General features: G+C 39.9%; 2 protein-coding genes across 2 annotated transcripts in view; both read left to right on the forward strand.

Annotated features, from left to right (window-relative positions):
• LOC109419740 (inositol-pentakisphosphate 2-kinase) overlaps positions 1-19,073 on the forward strand; it is a 401,201-nt gene that overhangs the window by 328,829 nt on the left and 53,299 nt on the right. The window lies entirely within an intron of this gene.
• On the forward strand, positions 11,338-12,228 carry LOC109419727 (uncharacterized). Its single transcript, XM_029852736.2, has 4 exons — positions 11,338-11,517; positions 11,572-11,749; positions 11,818-11,969; positions 12,025-12,228. The coding sequence occupies exons 1-4, from the start codon at positions 11,461-11,463 to the stop codon at positions 12,184-12,186; spliced, it is 549 nt and encodes a 182-aa protein (XP_029708596.1). The 5' UTR covers positions 11,338-11,460; the 3' UTR covers positions 12,187-12,228.

Below are 19,073 nucleotides of genomic sequence, written 5' to 3' on the forward strand. Positions count from 1 at the left end.
TTAATCCTCAAAAATTTTATTGGAGATTCCTCTTAAAATTCCTGCTGGAATTTTTTCGGCAATTCGTTCCTTCGGGGATCCCTTCTGGAGTTTCTTTGAGGATTCCTGCTGAAGTTACTTTGGATTACCTGCTTAAATTCATTTGGAAAATCCTTCTGGAATTTCTTTCTGAAATTCCTCGACATTTCCAATCAGGGATTTCTTCAGAAGCTTCTGCAGGGATCTCTCTCAGATTATTGAACCACTAGAGATTCCTGCAGAAATTCCTTCAGGGTTTCTTCATACAGCCGTTTCTGCAGAGATTAGTTCGGAATTTTCTTCATAGATTCGGGAATTTCTTTAAGGCTCCTCCTGGAGTTCCTTCTGAAACCATTCGGGAATTTCTTAGTGTAAATTGTACGACCTTATTATCAAATTTGATAGCTTCTGAAGGTTCTAAGAAAACAGGCCAAAAATTAACCTCAGGCCGCCGCCGAGCAAACTAAAGTCGGCGCACAGGTCTACCTGCGATGTTTTCTTCAAGGGTACCTTTAGGAGTTCCTTCAGGGATTCCTACGAAATTTCGTCCTGGAGTTTTTTTTAGGAATTCCTTCAGTATTTCCCTCAAATATTATTCCAGAGTTTTTGACAGATTTCCTAAGAAAAGTCTGGAAGGATTCCTCCAGTAAATATTTCAAGGATTCCACAAAGAGTTCCTGCAGTGCTTCCAAGAGTTCTTCCAAGTGTTCCTACAGGAATTTCTCCAGTATTTACTGTAGAGATTTCCTCTGCAGGAGTTCTTTTAGGGATACCTTCAGGTCTTTCTTTTGGGATACCTTCAAGAGTTTTTTATTAGATTCATTTAGGAGTTCTTTAACGGATTCTTTCAGGAGTATCTGCGGGACATCTTACAGATGTTCCTTCAGGGACTTCTTCAGGTGTTTCAGAGGTCGCTTCAAATTTTTATCAGGAGATTCTTCAAGAGTTATTTCAGGAAGTCCAACAGGACTTACCTTAGGGATTTCTCCAGGAGTTTTTTTTTTGGGATTCCTCCAGGAGTTTCTTTAGGGATTTCTGCAGGAGCTCCTTCAGGGATTCCTTTACGAGATTCGTCTAGAGCTCTTTCAGGGATACCTTCTGGACTCCCTCAGGAGTTTCTTCAGGGATCCCCCCCAGGAGTTCTTCCAGAAATTCCCCCAGACTTCTTTTAGAGAGTCCTGTAGAATTACTTCAAAAGTTCATTCAAGAATATCTATAGGATACTTTAATGAGTTTCTTCATGGATTCCTCCAGGAGTTTCTTTAGGAGTTATTTCAAGAGTTCCTACTGGGTGTTCCTTCAGAGATTCCTTCAAGATTTTTTATAGTTCTTTCAAGGATACCTGCTGGACTTCCATAAAAAAAATAATGTCTTCAGGGATTACTCTAAGAGTTCTTACAGAGATTTTTACAGGAGTTCTTTCAAGCGCGCTTAAGGCGAAACTGGAAGCATTTTCCTATTTTTTCGATTTTTTATAAAATAACGAAGCAATATTTTCAAAATCGGTTTTCGTACACATGTAGAGCTGAGACGAGACTCGCGAAGAGGAAAAAAAGCAACGTCAAGTGTAGCCCAACTGAGCTGTCAGTTGTAGCCCGTTTGATTACGTTACCTAAAACGAGGAAAGTATTGCTATCCGAGATGAATTCTGAAGCCAAAATTCACTCCGAGCAGCATTTTCTTCTCCTGTACTGTTAAAAATAAATAGAAAACAAAATATTCCAATGATTACTTTGCTTGGCGATTGTTGGCGATGCAAAATTTCACCTCAAAATGATTTTGTGCGTGAATGGGATTCAGTCACACTGCATGTGAGGTGATGTGGTCACGTACGTGTTTGAACCACCAGCCCAAAACATAATGTCAACACAGATAGGAGGAAGAAAAAAACATCAAACTGGAGAAAAAGAAGACCGTCTTCGCGAGTCTCGTCTCAGATGTAGAGTATGGATCAAAGTTACTCCTGAATTTTTGTGAGGTGGAAAATGTTTTCCATTTTTGCAAAACCCATTTTCTTTCTAAAATTTTCCACAAAGTTCCACTACAAAACAAAAAAAATCGGAAGATACCTTGATCCATACTCTACATGTGTACGAAAACCGATTTTGAAAATATTGCTTCGTTATTTAATAAAAAATCAAAAACCAAAAAGTGAGGAAATGGATCCAGTTTCGTCTTAATGAGATCCTTCAGGAGTTCTTTCAGAGATAAGGTACACCGGGGCAAGTTGAAACGGGTGGGGCAAGATGAAACAGCGGGTTAACATGATGTTATCCAATTATGGTAAACAGCTTGAATGCCAAAACACATAGTTTTCGATTCAAACAATCTTTCGGCGAAAGAAAAAATTCCAAGTTGTATTGAAAACTATTTCAAAACTTCGTGTTTTATCTTGTCCCACCCGTTTCAACTTGCCCCGGTGTACCTTACCTTCAGGATTTTCTTAAGGGATACTTTCAGGAGTTTTTTTTTCTTTCATTCTCGGTTTGCACTCGGTTAGAATTTTGTTTTGTACTGCGAAGTTCTTTCAGAGATTTGTGCAGGAGTACCTTCAAGAAATCCTCCAAGAGTTCCTACCAAAATTTCCCCTAGAGATCCTTCAGGACCTCCTTCGGGGATACCTTCAGGATTTTTTCACAAGGATTCTTCCAGGAGTTTCTTCAGGGATTTTTCCAGGACTAACCTATGTATAACCAAAGAACCGCGGGGAAGTTGGGAATTTGCTCGCGTTTTAATATTTATTCATTTCTCTCTTTCTTGCAGTTTCTTCTGGCAGTCATGGCTGCTCAATATTTAGCATCCCTGTTATAACATGGCGAACAACATTGTAGACACCTTCGTTCTGGTCACCGTCAGCAAAAAAGAATGTAATTTTATGTATTAGTACTTAATAGTAATAAAAGAGGGGGGGGGGGGTTTGGTGGTTGGTTCTATAAAATATCCGAAAATCCAAGGGTAGATTCACCATCTTTTCCTAAGTTGAAACTTGCAAATAGTTAGTGATTTTTACATTTAAGTTAAAGTCAACAGTGCCAGGTTTATTTTGGAAATTCAGCAATTTGTCCCAAATTCAAAAATTGTTTAAAAGTGATTTTGATCCAAGTTTTAATTCCAAGCTGCGAGGTGACACATTTCATATCCATTTTGTGAATCACATTCGTTCTCCTATACGTTTGAAATACTTCATGAATAATTCTTGCGTTTAATCATTCAAGTTCTCCAACTCCTCCCAAGCAGCGAGGTGACGCATATCGAGTCTATGTTTTATCAAAAGTTTGAAATACTTTATGAGAGATTCATGAATTTAATCATAAATGATCGAAACTGGTTCACCAAGTTATCCCAAGTTGCGAGGTGACGCATAACGAGTCTTTTAATTCTCAAAAGTTTGAAATACTTTTTGAGAGATTCTTGAATTAAATCATAAATGATCGAAATGGGTTCACTAAGTTCTCCTAAGTTGCGAGGTGACGCATATCCAGTCTATTTTGTTCTCAAAAGTTTGGAATACTTAATGAAAGATTCTTGAAATAAATCATAAATGATCGAAATGGGTTCACTAAGTTCTCCTAAGTTGCGAGGTGACGCATATCGAGTCTATTTCTTCTCAAAAGTTTGAAATACTTAATGAGAGATTATTGAATTAAATCATAAATGATCGAAATGGGTTCACTAAGTTCTCCTAAGTTTCGAGGTGACGCATATCGAGTCTATTTTGTTCTCAAAAGTTTGGAATACTTAATGAAAGATTCTTGAATTAAATCATAAATGATTGAAACTGGTTCACTAAGTTCTCCTAAGTTGCGAGGTGACGCAAATCGAGTCTTTTTATTCTCAAAAGTTTGAAATACTTTATGAGAGATTCTTGATTTAAATCATAAATGATCGAAATGGGTTCACTAAGTTCTCCTAAGTTGCGAGGTGACGCATATCGAGTCTATTTTGTTCTCAAAAGTTTGAAATACTTTATGGGAGATTCTTGAATTTAGTCCTAAATGATCGAAATGGGTTCACTAAGTTCTCCTAAGTTGCGAGGTGACGCATATCGAGTCTATTTCTTCTTAAAAGTTTGAAATACTTTATGAGAGATTCTTGAATTAAATCATAAATGATCGAAATGGGTTCATATCGAGTCTATTTCTTCTCAAAAGTTTGAAATACTTTATAAGAGATTCTTGAATTTAATCATAAATTTTCGAAATGGGTTCACTAAGTTCTCCTAAGTTGCGAGGTGACGCATATCGAGTCTATTTCTTCTTAAAAGTTTGAAATACTTTATGAGAGATTCTTGAATTAAATCATAAATGATCGAAATGGGTTCACTAAGTTCTCCTAAGTTGCGAGGTGACGCATATCGAGTCTATTTTGTTCTCAAAAGTTTGGAATACTTAATGAAAAATTCTTGAATTAAATCATAAATGATCGAAACTGGTTCACCAAGTTCTCCTAAGTTGCGAGGTGACGCATATCGAGTCTTTTTCTTCTCAAAAGTTTGAAATACTTTATGAGAGATTATTGAATTAAATCATAAATGATCGAAAGGAGTTCACTAAGTTGCGAGGCGACGCATATCGAGCCTATTTCTTCTCAAAAGTTTGAAATACTTTATGAGATTATTGAACTAAATCATAAATGATCGAAATGGGTTCACTAAGTTCTCCTAAGTTGCGAGGTGACGCATATCGAGTCTATTTCTTTTTAAAAGTTTGAAATACTTTATGAGAGAAGCTTGAATTAAATCATAAATGATCGAAATGGGTTCACTAAGTTCTCCTAAGTTGCGAGGTGACGCATATCGAGTCTATTTTGTTCTCAAAAGTTTGAAATACTTTATGAGAGATTCTGGAATTTAGTCCTAAATGATCGAAACTGTTTCACTTAGTTCTTCTAAGTTGCGAGGTGACGCATATCGAGTCTATTTCTTCTCAAAAGTTTGAAATACTTTATGAGAGATTATTGAATTAAATCATAAATGATCGAAAGGAGTTCACTAAGTTGCGAGGCGACGCATATCGAGCCTATTTCTTCTCAAAAGTTTGAAATACTTTATGAGATTATTGAACTAAATCATAAATGATCGAAATGGGTTCACTAAGTTCTCCTAAGTTGCGAGGTGACGCATATCGAGTCTATTTCTTTTTAAAAGTTTGAAATACTTTATGAGAGAAGCTTGAATTAAATCATAAATGATCGAAATGGGTTCACTAAGTTCTCCTAAGTTGCGAGGCGACGCATATCGAGTCTATTTTGTTCTCAAAAGTTTGAAATACTATATGAAAGATTCTTGAATTTAGTCCTAAATGATCGAAATGGGTTCTCCTAAGTTGCGAGGTGACGCATATCGAGTCTTTTTATTCTCAAAAGTTTGAAATACTTTATGAGAGATTCTTGAATTAAATCATAAATGATCGAAATGCGTTCTGTAAGTTCTCCTAAGTTGCGAGGTGACGCATATCGAGTCTATTTCTTCTCAAAAGTTTGACATACTTTATGAAATGAATTTAATGAATTTAGTCCTAAATGATCGAAACTGTTTCACTAAGTTATCCTAAGTTGCGAGGTGACAAATAACGAGTATTTTTCTTCTCAAAAGTTTGAAATAGTTTATGAGAGATTCTCGAATTAAATCATAAATGATCGAAATGGGTTCACTAAGTTCTCCTAAGTTGCGAGGTGACGCATATCGGGTCTATTATTTCTCAAATGTTTAAAATACATTATGAAAGACTCTTGATTTTAATCATAAATTATCAATACTGGTTCACCACATTCTCGATGTCTATTTTTAATCATATTCTTCCTCTCAAAAATTTGAAATACTTCGTACAGTCGGCTTTCCAAGTTTCAATATTCTTCATTATGATATATTTTATCTTCATTTGTCGATAGGCTCTTTTCCCTCGTTTCCTAGGTGCATAATTTACTGGGAAGGCGAAGTGACATCTCTGGTCAGTTTTTCCTAGTAGGTATCTGAGTTTTTTTCAATCTAATTTGCGAATTGGTTCTTCAACTCGATCTCTTCCTATCTTGATGGCCCCTTCAATATTGAGGCATGGAGAGTCGACTGTAATGCGTTTAATTAACCCACGAGCGATCGCGCTGTTGTATTTTGTACAACACGTTGAAAAAAAAAAAGCTTTTTTTACTCAGCATTAGCGTGGTGCTGACGCAGGTAGTCAACCGCGCGAGTTACGGAAGGTTAACTTGAAAATATCTTTGGATTTTGTGGCAGACGAGTGAAGAAAAGTGCGCCAAACGAGCACTTGCAAGTATAATTTCATTCTGATTTTTGAGTTCCTATCAAACTAATTAAGTAAATAGGTATTTACATGTCAGTCTTCTAGCACACCTTGTCTATTTTTGAACCTTATAAGGGGTTTGAACTGACCGCATAACTAGGCCCACAACGGAGAGCACACACGAAAGCTGGAGGATAGCAAGATAAATTCAGAATAGTCGGTGAGTGTTTGAATCAAAAAATTGTATTTATCGTGACTGTTTTCATTGAACAATGCTTAATTGCAAATGCTGAATGCAAAGGTTGAAACAAAAAATCTCGCTTACGGTATCGGTCGAACTAGCTGCAGCACCCGACCCTACCAAAACGTTGAGCAAATTTTGCGGAATCTTCGGCTAGGATCCGATTGATAGCCTTTGGATTTGGTATCCACGAAAACACTGAAACCAGTGAAAGCTGCATTTCAATCGCCACAGCGGGTGGTGCTCATCGAGTAGACGTGGGTGTCCCTTTTGCCCAACGAAGGTGGGTGTTTTGATTGCTGCGATTTTGGCGTCGATGTGGTTTTATTACGTATTGTGTCCGCCTGCCGCGTATGGCTGTGCACCTTCCACAACTCTTCCATATCCTGTGGCCACGTCCGAACCTCCAGCCACGTCAGCGAAAACTCCTCCTGGGTTGATTTTTGTAGCACTTGGAGTTCCTGTTCGGTCGTTTTTCCTCATCGAATTTGTCCAGTTTGAACTCCAGTTGTTCACCAATCTATAAAAGAAATCGTTGTTTATCATGAAATACAACTGTACTAATCACAGCTAATCACTAGACTTACCTGCATTCCTCCTGCGGAAGACTAGATTTCCGACCCAGATGTTTTGAGAAAAACTGGAAGTCACGATAATTTTCTACGTTTTCAATATTCCACTATTTACATTTTCGTTGTTTATGGCTCCTGCGATCGCGACTCTTGTGATGGCGGTGGCGGCGGTGGTGGTGGCCCACACAAATGAGCTGTCAAAATGTTGCTGTGGCAGTTTTACCGTACGGTACCGTTTTCTGCATAGTTTTCAGCACAAAATTAAAGAAAATAAATCGTTTTTATCAAAAATTATTTGATTAACTATGTTTTATAAAAACTGAAACAAAAATTAAAAACAATGTGCTGAAAAGCGTTTTAAAATGTTTATTAAAAATTCAATAAGAAGCAAAATTTCATGAAATACAGTCTTCCCTTATTTGGGACATCCACTGTAAATTTATTTACGCTATGGAGTCACCATCTGTTGGAATTTGATGGAACATTCAATAGTTTTGGTAAGTTTCCGATAGGGTTAAAGCGATGCTTGAAGCGCCTCTCGCGGTGGAATGTGTCGGATGCCGATGCAGGTAGTTCATTGAGGATAGGGAAGGAAGTGATGACGTGAATCTCGCTTAGGCCAATAACCGAGGAATTCTCTGCGTTACTACGAGAAATCACTAGGAGTATGGATATGGGAAGGGAAGATACATTAGGGATTTTGTCTTGGTAAACAAATTACTACAATCAACGGACCGATTCTTGTTTTGTTTTACGATGAACGATGCACACGCGAAAAAAATCCCATTGAAATGGTCTCCACATTCGTGTCATTTTCAGGGAATATTAACAGTGTCTTAGGGGTCGAGCACTTTTCCACGCGAAAACAAGCTAAACAGAAAATCCTATCGCGCGTCTCCACTCCGTTAGGAAGCAGAAATCTTTAGTCCATTTCACACAGAAATGAACTGAACGCTACGTTTAGCCTAGCTTAAACTGTCTTGGGAATGCTTGTTAGTGAAGGTATTTTTGACACAAGACGCAGTTTGATAGGTGACATCATCACACATCTTCATGATAAAAAATATATCTCAATTTACCTCAAACAAAAAAAAGGAAGTTAATAAAAAAAATAGTAAAACCACTTCAATAAAAACTGTTTTTTCTTTCACACCCGTGACATTACGAATCTATTCAAAAAAGCACGTTTTTTTTCGAAAATATGTCGAAGAAGTATCAAGCGAGTGTGTTCATACGTTTAGTGCCTAAAATCATTTATAACAATAAATCCATGGGTTTGGACAGCTCCTCTGATCATCAGCTAATCTTTAGTGTACTGCAATATCGTAAGCTCACAAAATAGACTTGACAGCGTCTTTCTTCTCCACTCATTTTTTAAATTTTGAGGAATTATCGTGAAACTACCAGACGATAGTGGCATCCAGGAAATACCGGGGCCATAAAACCGGTAACATGACACAATTTCTAAAAACGAACGAACCTCGAAAAATGTCATGTTTTTTTTCAATAAATCATGCGCCTCTCCCTCATTGTAATCCCCCCTCCTCGCATGGAGGTTGAAACTTTAAATAAGGATGATTATGGTGGCTAAAAATGCTGATACAACATACAAACATTATTTTATCAAATTTCAACCATTTTTTCGATTGTATTAGCCCTTTTAGGTGAATTAATCATCTTTTAAAATTATCTAAGTGGTGAGATTGGGTCAATTTTTAATCATTTGTAGTTTAGTAGACAATTCATATAATGCGATACTTTCTTGTTAAACTATCATTACCACATAGAAGAGTATACATGCCAAATAAAAAGTTATTCCGACTTCAACTGCATTTGTTATTTAACAAACAATCTTTGAGTATCCTTTTTTGACCCATTCTCACCTCCAACGACGGTAGCTGTTTTAGCGTGCAAGTTAGCTTGTTCGTATCACCATGGGAAGGGTGATTCCAAATTTGGTTCTGATGATTGTCTCGTGATGGTAGCGATGTTTTGCAGGACTGATATCGGGTGTTCGAGGGATGTTGCAGGGGGTTTCAGGGAATTTGAAGAACGCTTCAGGATTTATCAAGGGATTTAGAGGCGTTTCGGGAGTTTTAAGATAATTTCAGAGAGCCTCAGGGTTGTTCTGTGAATTACAAGGGGTTTCTGAGGCGCTCCGATGGTGTTCCAGGGGATCTCAGGGGGCTTCATGAGTGTTTCATGGGGTTTCAAGGGCGTTCCAGAGGATATATCTCTGATATCACCTGAAATCCTGAAACGCCTTAAAATTCATCTGAAAATATTCTGAAACTTCCTTGAAACCCCCCTGAATAGCCTCTAAATCTCCCGGAAACCCCTCCGGACCCCTTTTGCAGACCCTTGAAAAGCCTTGACATGCCTTGAACCTCCTCAGAAGCAAACCTGAACCCCGGAAACCCCCTCAAATCTCTTCCCAAAATCAAATGGGTACTTAAAAATGAAATATAACAAATTTGTAACCAATGTTGAATTTTGGCTACTGGACATACGTTCCAGAGTTCCTGAAAATAGTTCTTAGACAATGGAATTTAAGGGAATTCATCTGCAATGGGAAGTATACGCAATGACTGGATCTAGATGTTTACTGGATATTTTTCAACAACAGTGTAATTATGCACGGAAAACAAATTTTTCAGTAAAAACCTTCAAACAAATGGTGAATTACCCTGCCTCAATCCTAATCCTACGCCTACCGAACAGGATCCATGCATCAAACAATCATTTGCCAAAAAGTCAATTCTGCCGTGGGAATGTAATTACATCATCACTTCCTGTCCCCTTCTCCACATTGATCTGCAATCTGACGTCGCAGGTGCCATTCTCGTCTAGAAATAGTACATTCCTACTTTTTCGCTTATTCACCACTAAAGGTGTCTGTAAGTTCCAAGCACTTATCTCATTGATTCGTTGTGTAAGTGTAGCTGACCAGGTGATACAGAAGTAGCATAGCTAGCATAGCAATCACGCTTAACTATAAGTTAGATTAAACTTGATTTTTACGAGTAAAAAGTTTTGCTTATTTTGTTATTTCTGAGTCTCTGAGCTGCCCCAAATGATTTGATGAGCAACAATTGTCAAAAATTAGCGAAAGATTTTTTGATGTGCAGTATGCGATGATTTGCTTGAAATCATCCGTAGGGGGAGGTTCATCATGCGGTACATAAACCCGAACAATAGACGTATCTCCTCTTAGGGTTTCCAACAGATACCACAAATGAAATAGCACAAATCTCTCGTGGTCAATTCAGAGATTAGTGTAGCAACGATTGCGTCAATCCACAGTACATAAAAAGAACAGCAGCAATAAATTCAGATTGGTATCGATTGGAAAACGCCAAAGGCGAGGCTACACAGAATACACTGCATATCGCATAACGCGAAACCATAAAGGTGAACATATAAACAAATCCATGAAATCTTCATAATCCCGCCCAAATTCATCATCATGTTAGAGACTAAAGATGGGCAGAAGATTGTCTCGGAGAAACACAAGGTCCACTGCACTATTACACCGGTTTGCACAGTAAGGGCAAAATACTGTGGAGGGTGCCCTGGCACTCCACCGGATCCGTTTGCTATTCGGATTTTATTGAGCCTGCTAACCATTCATTCCTAGTCACGGAAAGCATAAAGCCGCATAACACCATGAAAAGGGGCCTCCTTACTAGTGAACTCTTTTCACTGGATCAGGCGGTCCGTAGTACTATTCTTATCCAATTAAACCAACCGCTACCGACACTACACAGCTATCTAGGCTGATCGATAAAAGAAGTTAATATTGATGATCAACTCATACCGGCCAGAAAAGCCGAAGAACAGTGGTCATGCTGAAGCATGGAAACGATACAGTCTGAAGCAGAAACATCAGACCCGCCTTTCTCTAGGAGATAACCCTCCTCTGAATGAATCGGGGAAACGGAACTGCTGTGTCGCTCTTTTTTGCGAGTTCATCAGAAGCTCAACGCATCACACAAACGCTTTGTGCCGCGAGACGGAATATGCAGGGATGATGATGTGAGCCTCTTGGCGAACAGATGGGATGAGGTTAAAAGGTGAAAGCAGCACTTTGATGAACCCTCAAATGGCGTGGAGGTACGACTAGGGCATCCAAATAATACTGGACATGGTCGGGCATGAACCAACTGCTACTCTGACAATATAATCGTTTGTAACGGATCGAAATTCTAGCATAAACAAACAAATAATTTTCACTCATTAAATTTTATTAGCAAATTAGCGGGTAATTATTTGTCACAAAGTGGCAACAATTTAGACTACTATCGGTCACGTGTTTAGAACGAACCGGTTATAGCTCTTTCAGTGAGCATGCTCCAATTCTTTTTTGTCTGTTCAAACTTAAGGTAGCATTATGCTGATCCTACTAAAATGTTCATTACTCTTGGTATTTCTTAGCCGACCGTCTGAGGTAACTTCAGTTTCGAAAGATCAGTACTGTTATTGACCATTTCGCCACTTTTAGAGCAAATTTGCGGTGGAACTGAATGACGACTTCGACCAGTGTTCTCCGGATATACCCATACTTTCGATAAACACATCCAAACTCGTGTTCAGTCCCATCGAGGGGGGCAGCACAAGTATGCACATCTCTGGAGACTTAGTCTTCATGGAAGACTACATTGCTCCAGTTGAGGTAAATTGTTGCACATTTCCAAACAACCTGTATGATGTATCTCAAGTTTCCAACTTAAACCAATCAAGCTCAAAGTTTGGTCACTGCACCTGGAACGCGGAACCTGGGTCCCGGGCTCAATAGAACGTACCGAACGGGACCTATGTGGGAAGCTGATGTCACCGCTGGAACCGTGGTTTTTTTTGGTCCGTCACTTTCACCGGAAGCGGTGCCCGTTCAAGGCCGGAGTAACGTTACGATACATACATTTGATTCTGAATTCTGATTGTGATTTCATCCTAGCACGTCGAAACGCTACCTGACGTTGAGGTTGGTAACTTTGGTTTGGAACTGCCAGCATCTTTCGCTGGTGATTGGAAATTTTTCCTGCAGATGGATCGCCGCCTTCAAGGCCGGCTTGTGAAGCAGTGCTTGGTGTTGTCGGCTTCGATCGTCGAGGTGTAGGAAGTAAAGTATATTGAATAAGAGAATATTATGTGAATTTTATGTCATTTTTTTTTTTTTTTATTCAGATGGTTTATTTATTTAGGCTCATTCGTTTTATACAAAACTTTACGGAGCCGAGAGTCAAGAAAAAAATATGTTTTTCTAAAAAAAAGCAATGTTAATACATTCTAGTAAAAAGTTCTACGTGTACATTTCTTTTTCGGACGCGAGCCAGAGCCAGAACTGGAACCGGATGCGGCGAACTGAGCTCTACGCTGGTTAGCGTTCGGGTTTGTCATCGCATCCTTGATCGCTCTGGCTACCTCTTCTAACTTCTCAATACCTTCTTTACGGCGTACTTCCTTTTCCAAGTCCGTTGCTTTATCGTAACTTCTCGACGGCCTTTGTTCCACTTCAAACGTATCCGAGAGGTGTCCGTTGTCGTCCAAAACTTCAATTACTTCGTCCACCCATTCTTCCGAAACTTCTTGTTCTGCTGATCCGCTCGCTTCTCCAGACACAACTTCAGCATAAGAACTGACTTTCGCTTCCTCCCGCTTTTGGTTCTCGTGGATCTTCCGCTTTTGCCGTTGGGGGCAGGTGTCCTTTCGGTGACCCACCGCTCGACACAAAAAACACGTATTTTTCAAGCCGTCATAAAAAATTCTCCCTTTCCACTTCCCGATGACGATTGCTGGTGGAATATCTTTTTTTACATCAATATACACACCACGCACCCCATTGTACAGGTGGCCCAAACCGAGCTCTTCGGGAAACTTTTCTCGAACAATCCTTTCGATCTTCCCGAATTCTCCGATTACGTGGGATAACTGGTCATCGGTTAGTTCCGGCGGTAAATCAAACACCCGAACATGCTTCACATTGGTACCTGCGACACACATTCGGACATCTACCAATTGCCCGCTTTCATATACGAATTTTATCGGCTCCGTATTTTTCTGCAGTGATTGCAGCATTGCTTCCAACGTCGTAAATTTTATAAATAAAGAACGATCATGGGCCGTCTTGTACACTGTGTCCATCACCGTCAAATCCGTGTCCAATTTTTTCAGGAAGCTGGCAATTTCCGTCCAAGTGGGGCGCGGGCTGCCCACCGGGAAACGAAATTGAGCGGTGTTAATAACATCACACATTTCAATTATTCGCTATCCGAACGACGACGCAGTAAGCACCTCAGCGTATGAAGCTACGGTGAACGACCGACGAACAAAGCGCGCTTGCAAGCTGCAGCATGTACAGCACAATAGCTGGTAAACGAGAACCGGAGAACGCGTTTGATTCCGTCTGTTCTCGACGACAACAGCGGTAGAACTGAATTTTATGTCATAGCACAGTTTGTAATTGTAATTGTAATTTTAATCAAATCAATTTCTCAGGGGCGTCTCGTGACCCGTAAAGCTGACTGTGCACTTGAAAAGTTTTCACATGGGACTGTAGTATGAATGGAAAACAGCAGGAACCTGAACTCCGCTAGACACTCCGCTAGACAAGCGAATCTATCGACGATTTCGTCGAGAAAACTGCCTTGTTGTTTCAATTGATGAAACAGAGGGTTTTCTACCGCCATCAGTTGAGGCCTCTTTAGTCTTTGCTCGCTCATTGTAACTGAAGATAGGTTCTTATTCTTTTGAGGTGGAAAAACTCCTTCCAACGGCATCAGTTGTAGACGTAAGTGTTATTATCAGAGGAATAAGCAGATACGTCTCTGAGAAGACGTCTTCCAAATTGTTCTTAGTAAGCACCTTAGCTATCTCTGCGACTTTTTTCGTGTAAAACATTCTCAGCTCATTGGTCAGCTGGACTTAATCGAAATTTCGGAAGCGAGAGTAGACATTGCCCACCAATTGTTAAGGGATTTTTTCGGAATAACTTTTGAACTTCGAAGAATCCATTCAGAAGTGGATAACTGACACTGAAGAAGTGAAACACCCATTGCACAATTATGGGTCACTCTGTAACTCTGTAACTTAGACGATTCGAGATGTGGTACAAGCTTTTCCTCAATCGACCGCCTGGCAAACGAATTGCTGGAGTAGATTGTCTACGATATCGCGCTCCATTTTCCTTTGAATGTTGCTAGAAAATGAAACCGTACGCAACGTGCAACTAGTAGTGAATGAAAATGCCACCCATTCAGGTCCACCCAAAGGCATGCACGAATGCCGAAAGAGTGGATGGGCGGCCTCCGTTGAATGGTACAAGTTCTCTCGCTTTGCTCTTTCGCCTCGCTCTCTTGCTGAAGCATAGCTCAAATGCGACGTTGCCAAGCTTAGCAGCTTCCCCGCGAGCGCAAGCTTGGGGTAAGCAAACAATCTTTCCTTTCCTCCGCCTCCGATGAGGCCCACGTCCATTGGAAGAAGTGCACAAAAATTTTACTAATACATTGCCAAAGCAGCACAGAACAGTCGAACACAAGTAAACACAGTTCTTGCATGCATATACAGCGTTCCCGTGTACTTCTGGAAGTGAACTGAGGCGAGAGATTTTTGGCGATGCTGTCACATGGATGTTACGCATGCTTCGGCGTGGAGAACTCTGGCAGCGGCAGGGTGGTGGCATAGTGAGATTAAGTTGGAAAATTTACTTGATTCCCATTGGATACGCACTAGTATTTCATAGTGGTTTGTTCACTTGAAGTTGTGAACATCAAAAGGATCGAATGAGTAGTTTATATCGTTTGTAGCAAAATGTTGACACTATAGTGATTTATTTTAGTTTTTATCAACTGTGTAGTGAACGCAGTGGACCTATGAACGAGACGCCACTGCAATTTCTTAGACTGGGTATTACTTCATACTACTCTTCCATAGTTTTATTTAAACATTGCTCAGGGAATATCACCACAGCTTTTTGACGAAAATTATTAAGATATCCCAACATTCTTTTCTGAATTCCTTATCCTTATAAACTTTTAACGATTTTTTCATGATTTCCTTTAGAAATCCTATCATGATTCCTGGATTCTTAGATTTCTTCATAAAAGTCTTCATTTTAATTGGTTTTGAATATTACTACAAAAATAAACATTCAAGATATAATTATTCCTAAAGCTATTCCAGGAAAAGATTCAAGGATATCTACTCGGAAGAATCCTCCGAGAATATCGTAATGATATCTTTGGGCTTATTCTTGAAAAAATCCTCAGAGGACTTGCTGAAGAATCCTTGAAGACGATTTGAGTAACTGTTTAGAAAGTTTTAGTGAACTTCAAAGAAGTTTCCGAAAAATAATTGGTGGAGTTCTTGGAGGTATTCTTGGAGGTATCCTTGGAGAAACGTCTTATGAGACTTTTTGGGTAAATCTTCGAAGAAGTTTTTTTTTATCTGTATTAACGAGATTTTTAGTTCTAGGCTAGTTCATTTCGGAACCCACGCTTTTCTTCCCTTCCGAAGGAAGAACTCTCTCTCTCTCTCTTCTTGGCGTAACGTCCTCATTGGGACAAAGCCTGCTTCTCAGCTTAGTGTTCTATGAGCACTTCCACAGTTATTAACTGAGAGCTTCCTCTGCCAATGACCATTTTGCATGCGTATATCGTGTGGCAGGCACGAAGATACTCTATGCCCAAGGAAGTCAAGGAAATTTCCTTTACGAAAAGATTCTGGACCGACCGGGAATCGAACCCGTCACCCTCAGCATGGTCATGCTGAATACCCGTGCGTTTACCGCCTCGGCTATATGGGCCCTAGGAAGAACTCACATTTTGTGAGTTTGTCGGGAGTGGGAGTCGATCCCAGGTCCTCGGCGTGATAGTCACGTGTTCTAACCAGTCTTGCGAATAATCGCGACCATCACGAGACAATCACTTGAACCGCTTTCTGGAGTCACCCTTCCCAAGGTGATACGAACCAGCTAGTATGTCATGCCTGGAATGAAAAACATGTTGTGGGTTCCACCCTTCGCAGCTTTGCAGCGATAGCAGTTGCTGAGTATGCTTCAGGCGGGTTGCTAGAGAATCAATCTCTCTGAGCAAAGATGCATAACGGGCGAAGTGAGAGCGTTTGCGGTAGCCAGGGTGAACTGCGTGGTGCGCTCAATGTGTGCGTTTAAACTGAGCTATGCAAAACGAATAGGATTTATGACGTAGTACCGTGCTTGTGATAATACACATGCATAGTTTCACATGCTGTTGCGCGTGCATCTGCTTGAGGCGACGGAGAGAGTCATGACACTCACATGAGCCGTATCCAAGTCAGGATGATTGTAGCAAAACAAGGGTGACCGGGTGACTATGATGGGATTCTGTCTTTTCTGGTGTTAGCGACTGTAGAGAGAGCGAATCAGAAACCGCAGAGACAGGGTGATACAAGTTTGGTGTTTATCAGCTTTTTTGTGACTTGTACGCTGATGCTTCGCGACACTGGTTCTAACCATCACACCAGGTCCGCTCCACTTCCGAAGAAGAAGTTTCTGTTGGTAGCATTGCTGGAATTTTCTTGAGCTTCTTGAGGAGAGCATCTCTTAAAACATACCTCTGGATGAACTGCTGTACACATCTTCTGGACGTTCCCTTGATCAATTCATAAAAAACTGTGGGTTTCCTCTTGAGAATTCCGAGAGGAATCACAAAATGAAATTCTGGAAGAATTTTTAAAGAAATTTTGGAAAATAAGTTGGGTAGTTCTAGCATAGATTCTCCAAACCTTCTGGGACAAATATTCGGACGACTCTGTTAAAATTTCTGTTCAAACTACTGAAGTAATTATTTGGGATAATCATAAAGTCGTCCTGATCGAAATTGAAAAAAAATAGTTAAATTTCGGAAAAAAAATGTCGGTTAGAACCTGTTTTGGATAACAGATCTAGCAATTACATGCCTTTTGCACTACTTACTAATACAAAATTTTATCGTTTTGAAAGTTCTCTAGAAACAATCCTAAAATTGAAAAGGAATAGAGCAGTCTTTCTCAAACTTCTTTATCGGCGCATGTATTTCTTATGGGGCTGGTGGGTTGTCGTGATCCATAGTTTGAGAAAGGCGGCTGTAGAGCATTTACAGGTCAAAACTCCAAAAATATGCCATTTACGATTCGATTTTTTTTAATTTCAATGAGATTTTTTTCATGTAATGGATTCTGTGAATCATTTACTTTTGCATCAAAATATAACTATTTTTCCTCACCTAACTTTTGAAAATGGCGTATGAAAAAAAAAACCTAACTTTCTTCTGCAATAAATTATAACTTGACAACGATTTATTGAATTGAAATGGTGTCTTCGAACATGTTTTTCCTCCAGAATGTCAATATAAACATTTTTTATTCTTCTATCTGGTAATTGCTCCAGGAAATTTTCTTACGAGGATTTCTCAGGGATTTCAAGAATTCTTTCAGGTATTTTATCTGAAAATTCTTGTAGTAATTCATCCAAGAATTCCATCTGAAGATTTCTCCAAGAATTCCTTGCGAGAAGCCTTCAGAAATTCCATCCGAGACTTCTTCCAGTATATAATTCCATCCTCCATGAATTTGATTTGAGAATTCCTCTAAAATTCTATCCGAGATTTCCTACAAAAATCATATCTGGGGACTCCTCCAGAAATTCCATTTTGAGAATTCCTCCGGTGACTTCGTTCGAGAAGTCTTCCAGGAATTCGATTCTAGTATTCCTGCCAGAATTTCAATATTTTCCAAAAATTCCGCTCGAAAATTCCTCCATAAGCATTCGGAAATTCACCCGAAATATAGCGCAGCAACTTCATCCGAGAATTCCTCCAAAAGTTCCTTCCATGCGGGAAATTCCTCCAGATGTTACAAATGATATTGAAATTTTTCGTAATTCCATCCACGAAATTTGCAAGACTTTCTGTAGGATTCTCGGAAGGAACCTCTGGAGGGTTCTAGGAAGGAGCTCCTGTACGATTCTTGGAAACAATTCCTGAAGGCTTCTCGGAAGGTAGTTCTGGTAGGTTACCGAAAAGAACTGCTGAGGGACTCCCGGACGGAACTACAGAAAGATTTCCGAAAATTCCATTCACAAAATCCGGAAGAACCTTCTGGAGGATTTTGGAAAGAACTACTAGAGGATTCTCGGAAAGGCCTCTTGAAGGATTCTCGGATGGAACTTCGTTTGAATATGGAGCTCCTGATAAATTTCCGGAAGGAACTCCTGGTAGATTCCCGGAAGGAATTCTTGGAGGGTTCTCGGAAAAAAACTCCTTAATGATTATTTGAAGGAGATACTGTGAATTCTTGGAAGGAACCCCCTGGAATATTCTCGGAAGGAGCTCCTGGAAGACTCTCAAAATGAGCTCCTGGAGGATTCCCAGAAGGAACTCTTAGAGGACTCTCTGAAAGGACTCCTGGAGAATTTCCGGAAGGAACTGCGGGAAAATTCCCGGAAAGAACTATCAAGAGATTCCACTAAGATTCTTCTGGAGGATTCTCGGAAAGAGCTCCTGGAAGATTCCTGGAAGAAACTCCTGTAGGATTCCCGGAAAGAACTTCTGGTGGATCCCAGGAAGGATCTTCTGGAAGATTCATGCAAAGCACTGATGCAGGATTCTCTGAAAAAAAACTTCTGGAGATTTCTCAGAAGAAACTCCTGGTGGATGTCCGAATGGAAGTCTTTATTGATTTTCGCTAGATGCTCATGTGTATTTCAGGAAGGAGCTCCTGAGAATTCTCGAAAGGAGTACGTGGAGGACTCCCGGTAGGAGCTCCTTGAGGTTTTTTGATGGAACTTCTGAAGCAGACTTCCTGAATGGAATCACTGGATGGTTCCTGGAACGAACTTCTGAAGGATTCGAGGAACTTCTAAGGGATTCGTGGAAGCTACTCCTGGAAGATTCCCGAAAGGATCTCCTGGAGGATGCTCGGAAGGAACTCCTTGAGGAATCTTGGAAGGAATTTCTGAAGAATTCCTGGAAGGATCTCTTCGCGGGTTCT

This window comes from Aedes albopictus, chromosome 2 (genome assembly GCF_035046485.1).
Source record: "Aedes albopictus strain Foshan chromosome 2, AalbF5, whole genome shotgun sequence".
Taxonomy (NCBI): domain Eukaryota; kingdom Metazoa; phylum Arthropoda; class Insecta; order Diptera; family Culicidae; genus Aedes; species Aedes albopictus.

Bases quoted from the DNA above. Each gene is read 5' to 3' on its own strand.
- LOC109419727 (XM_029852736.2), top strand. From the start codon at position 11,461: ATGCTGATCCTACTAAAATGTTCATTACTCTTGGTATTTCTTAGCCGA. The intron at 11,518-11,571 runs GTAACTTCAGTT...CGCCACTTTTAG, and splicing joins TTCTTAGCCGACCGTCTGAG to AGCAAATTTGCGGTGGAACT. The intron at 11,750-11,817 runs GTTGCACATTTC...TCAAGCTCAAAG, and splicing joins TGCTCCAGTTGAGGTAAATT to TTTGGTCACTGCACCTGGAA.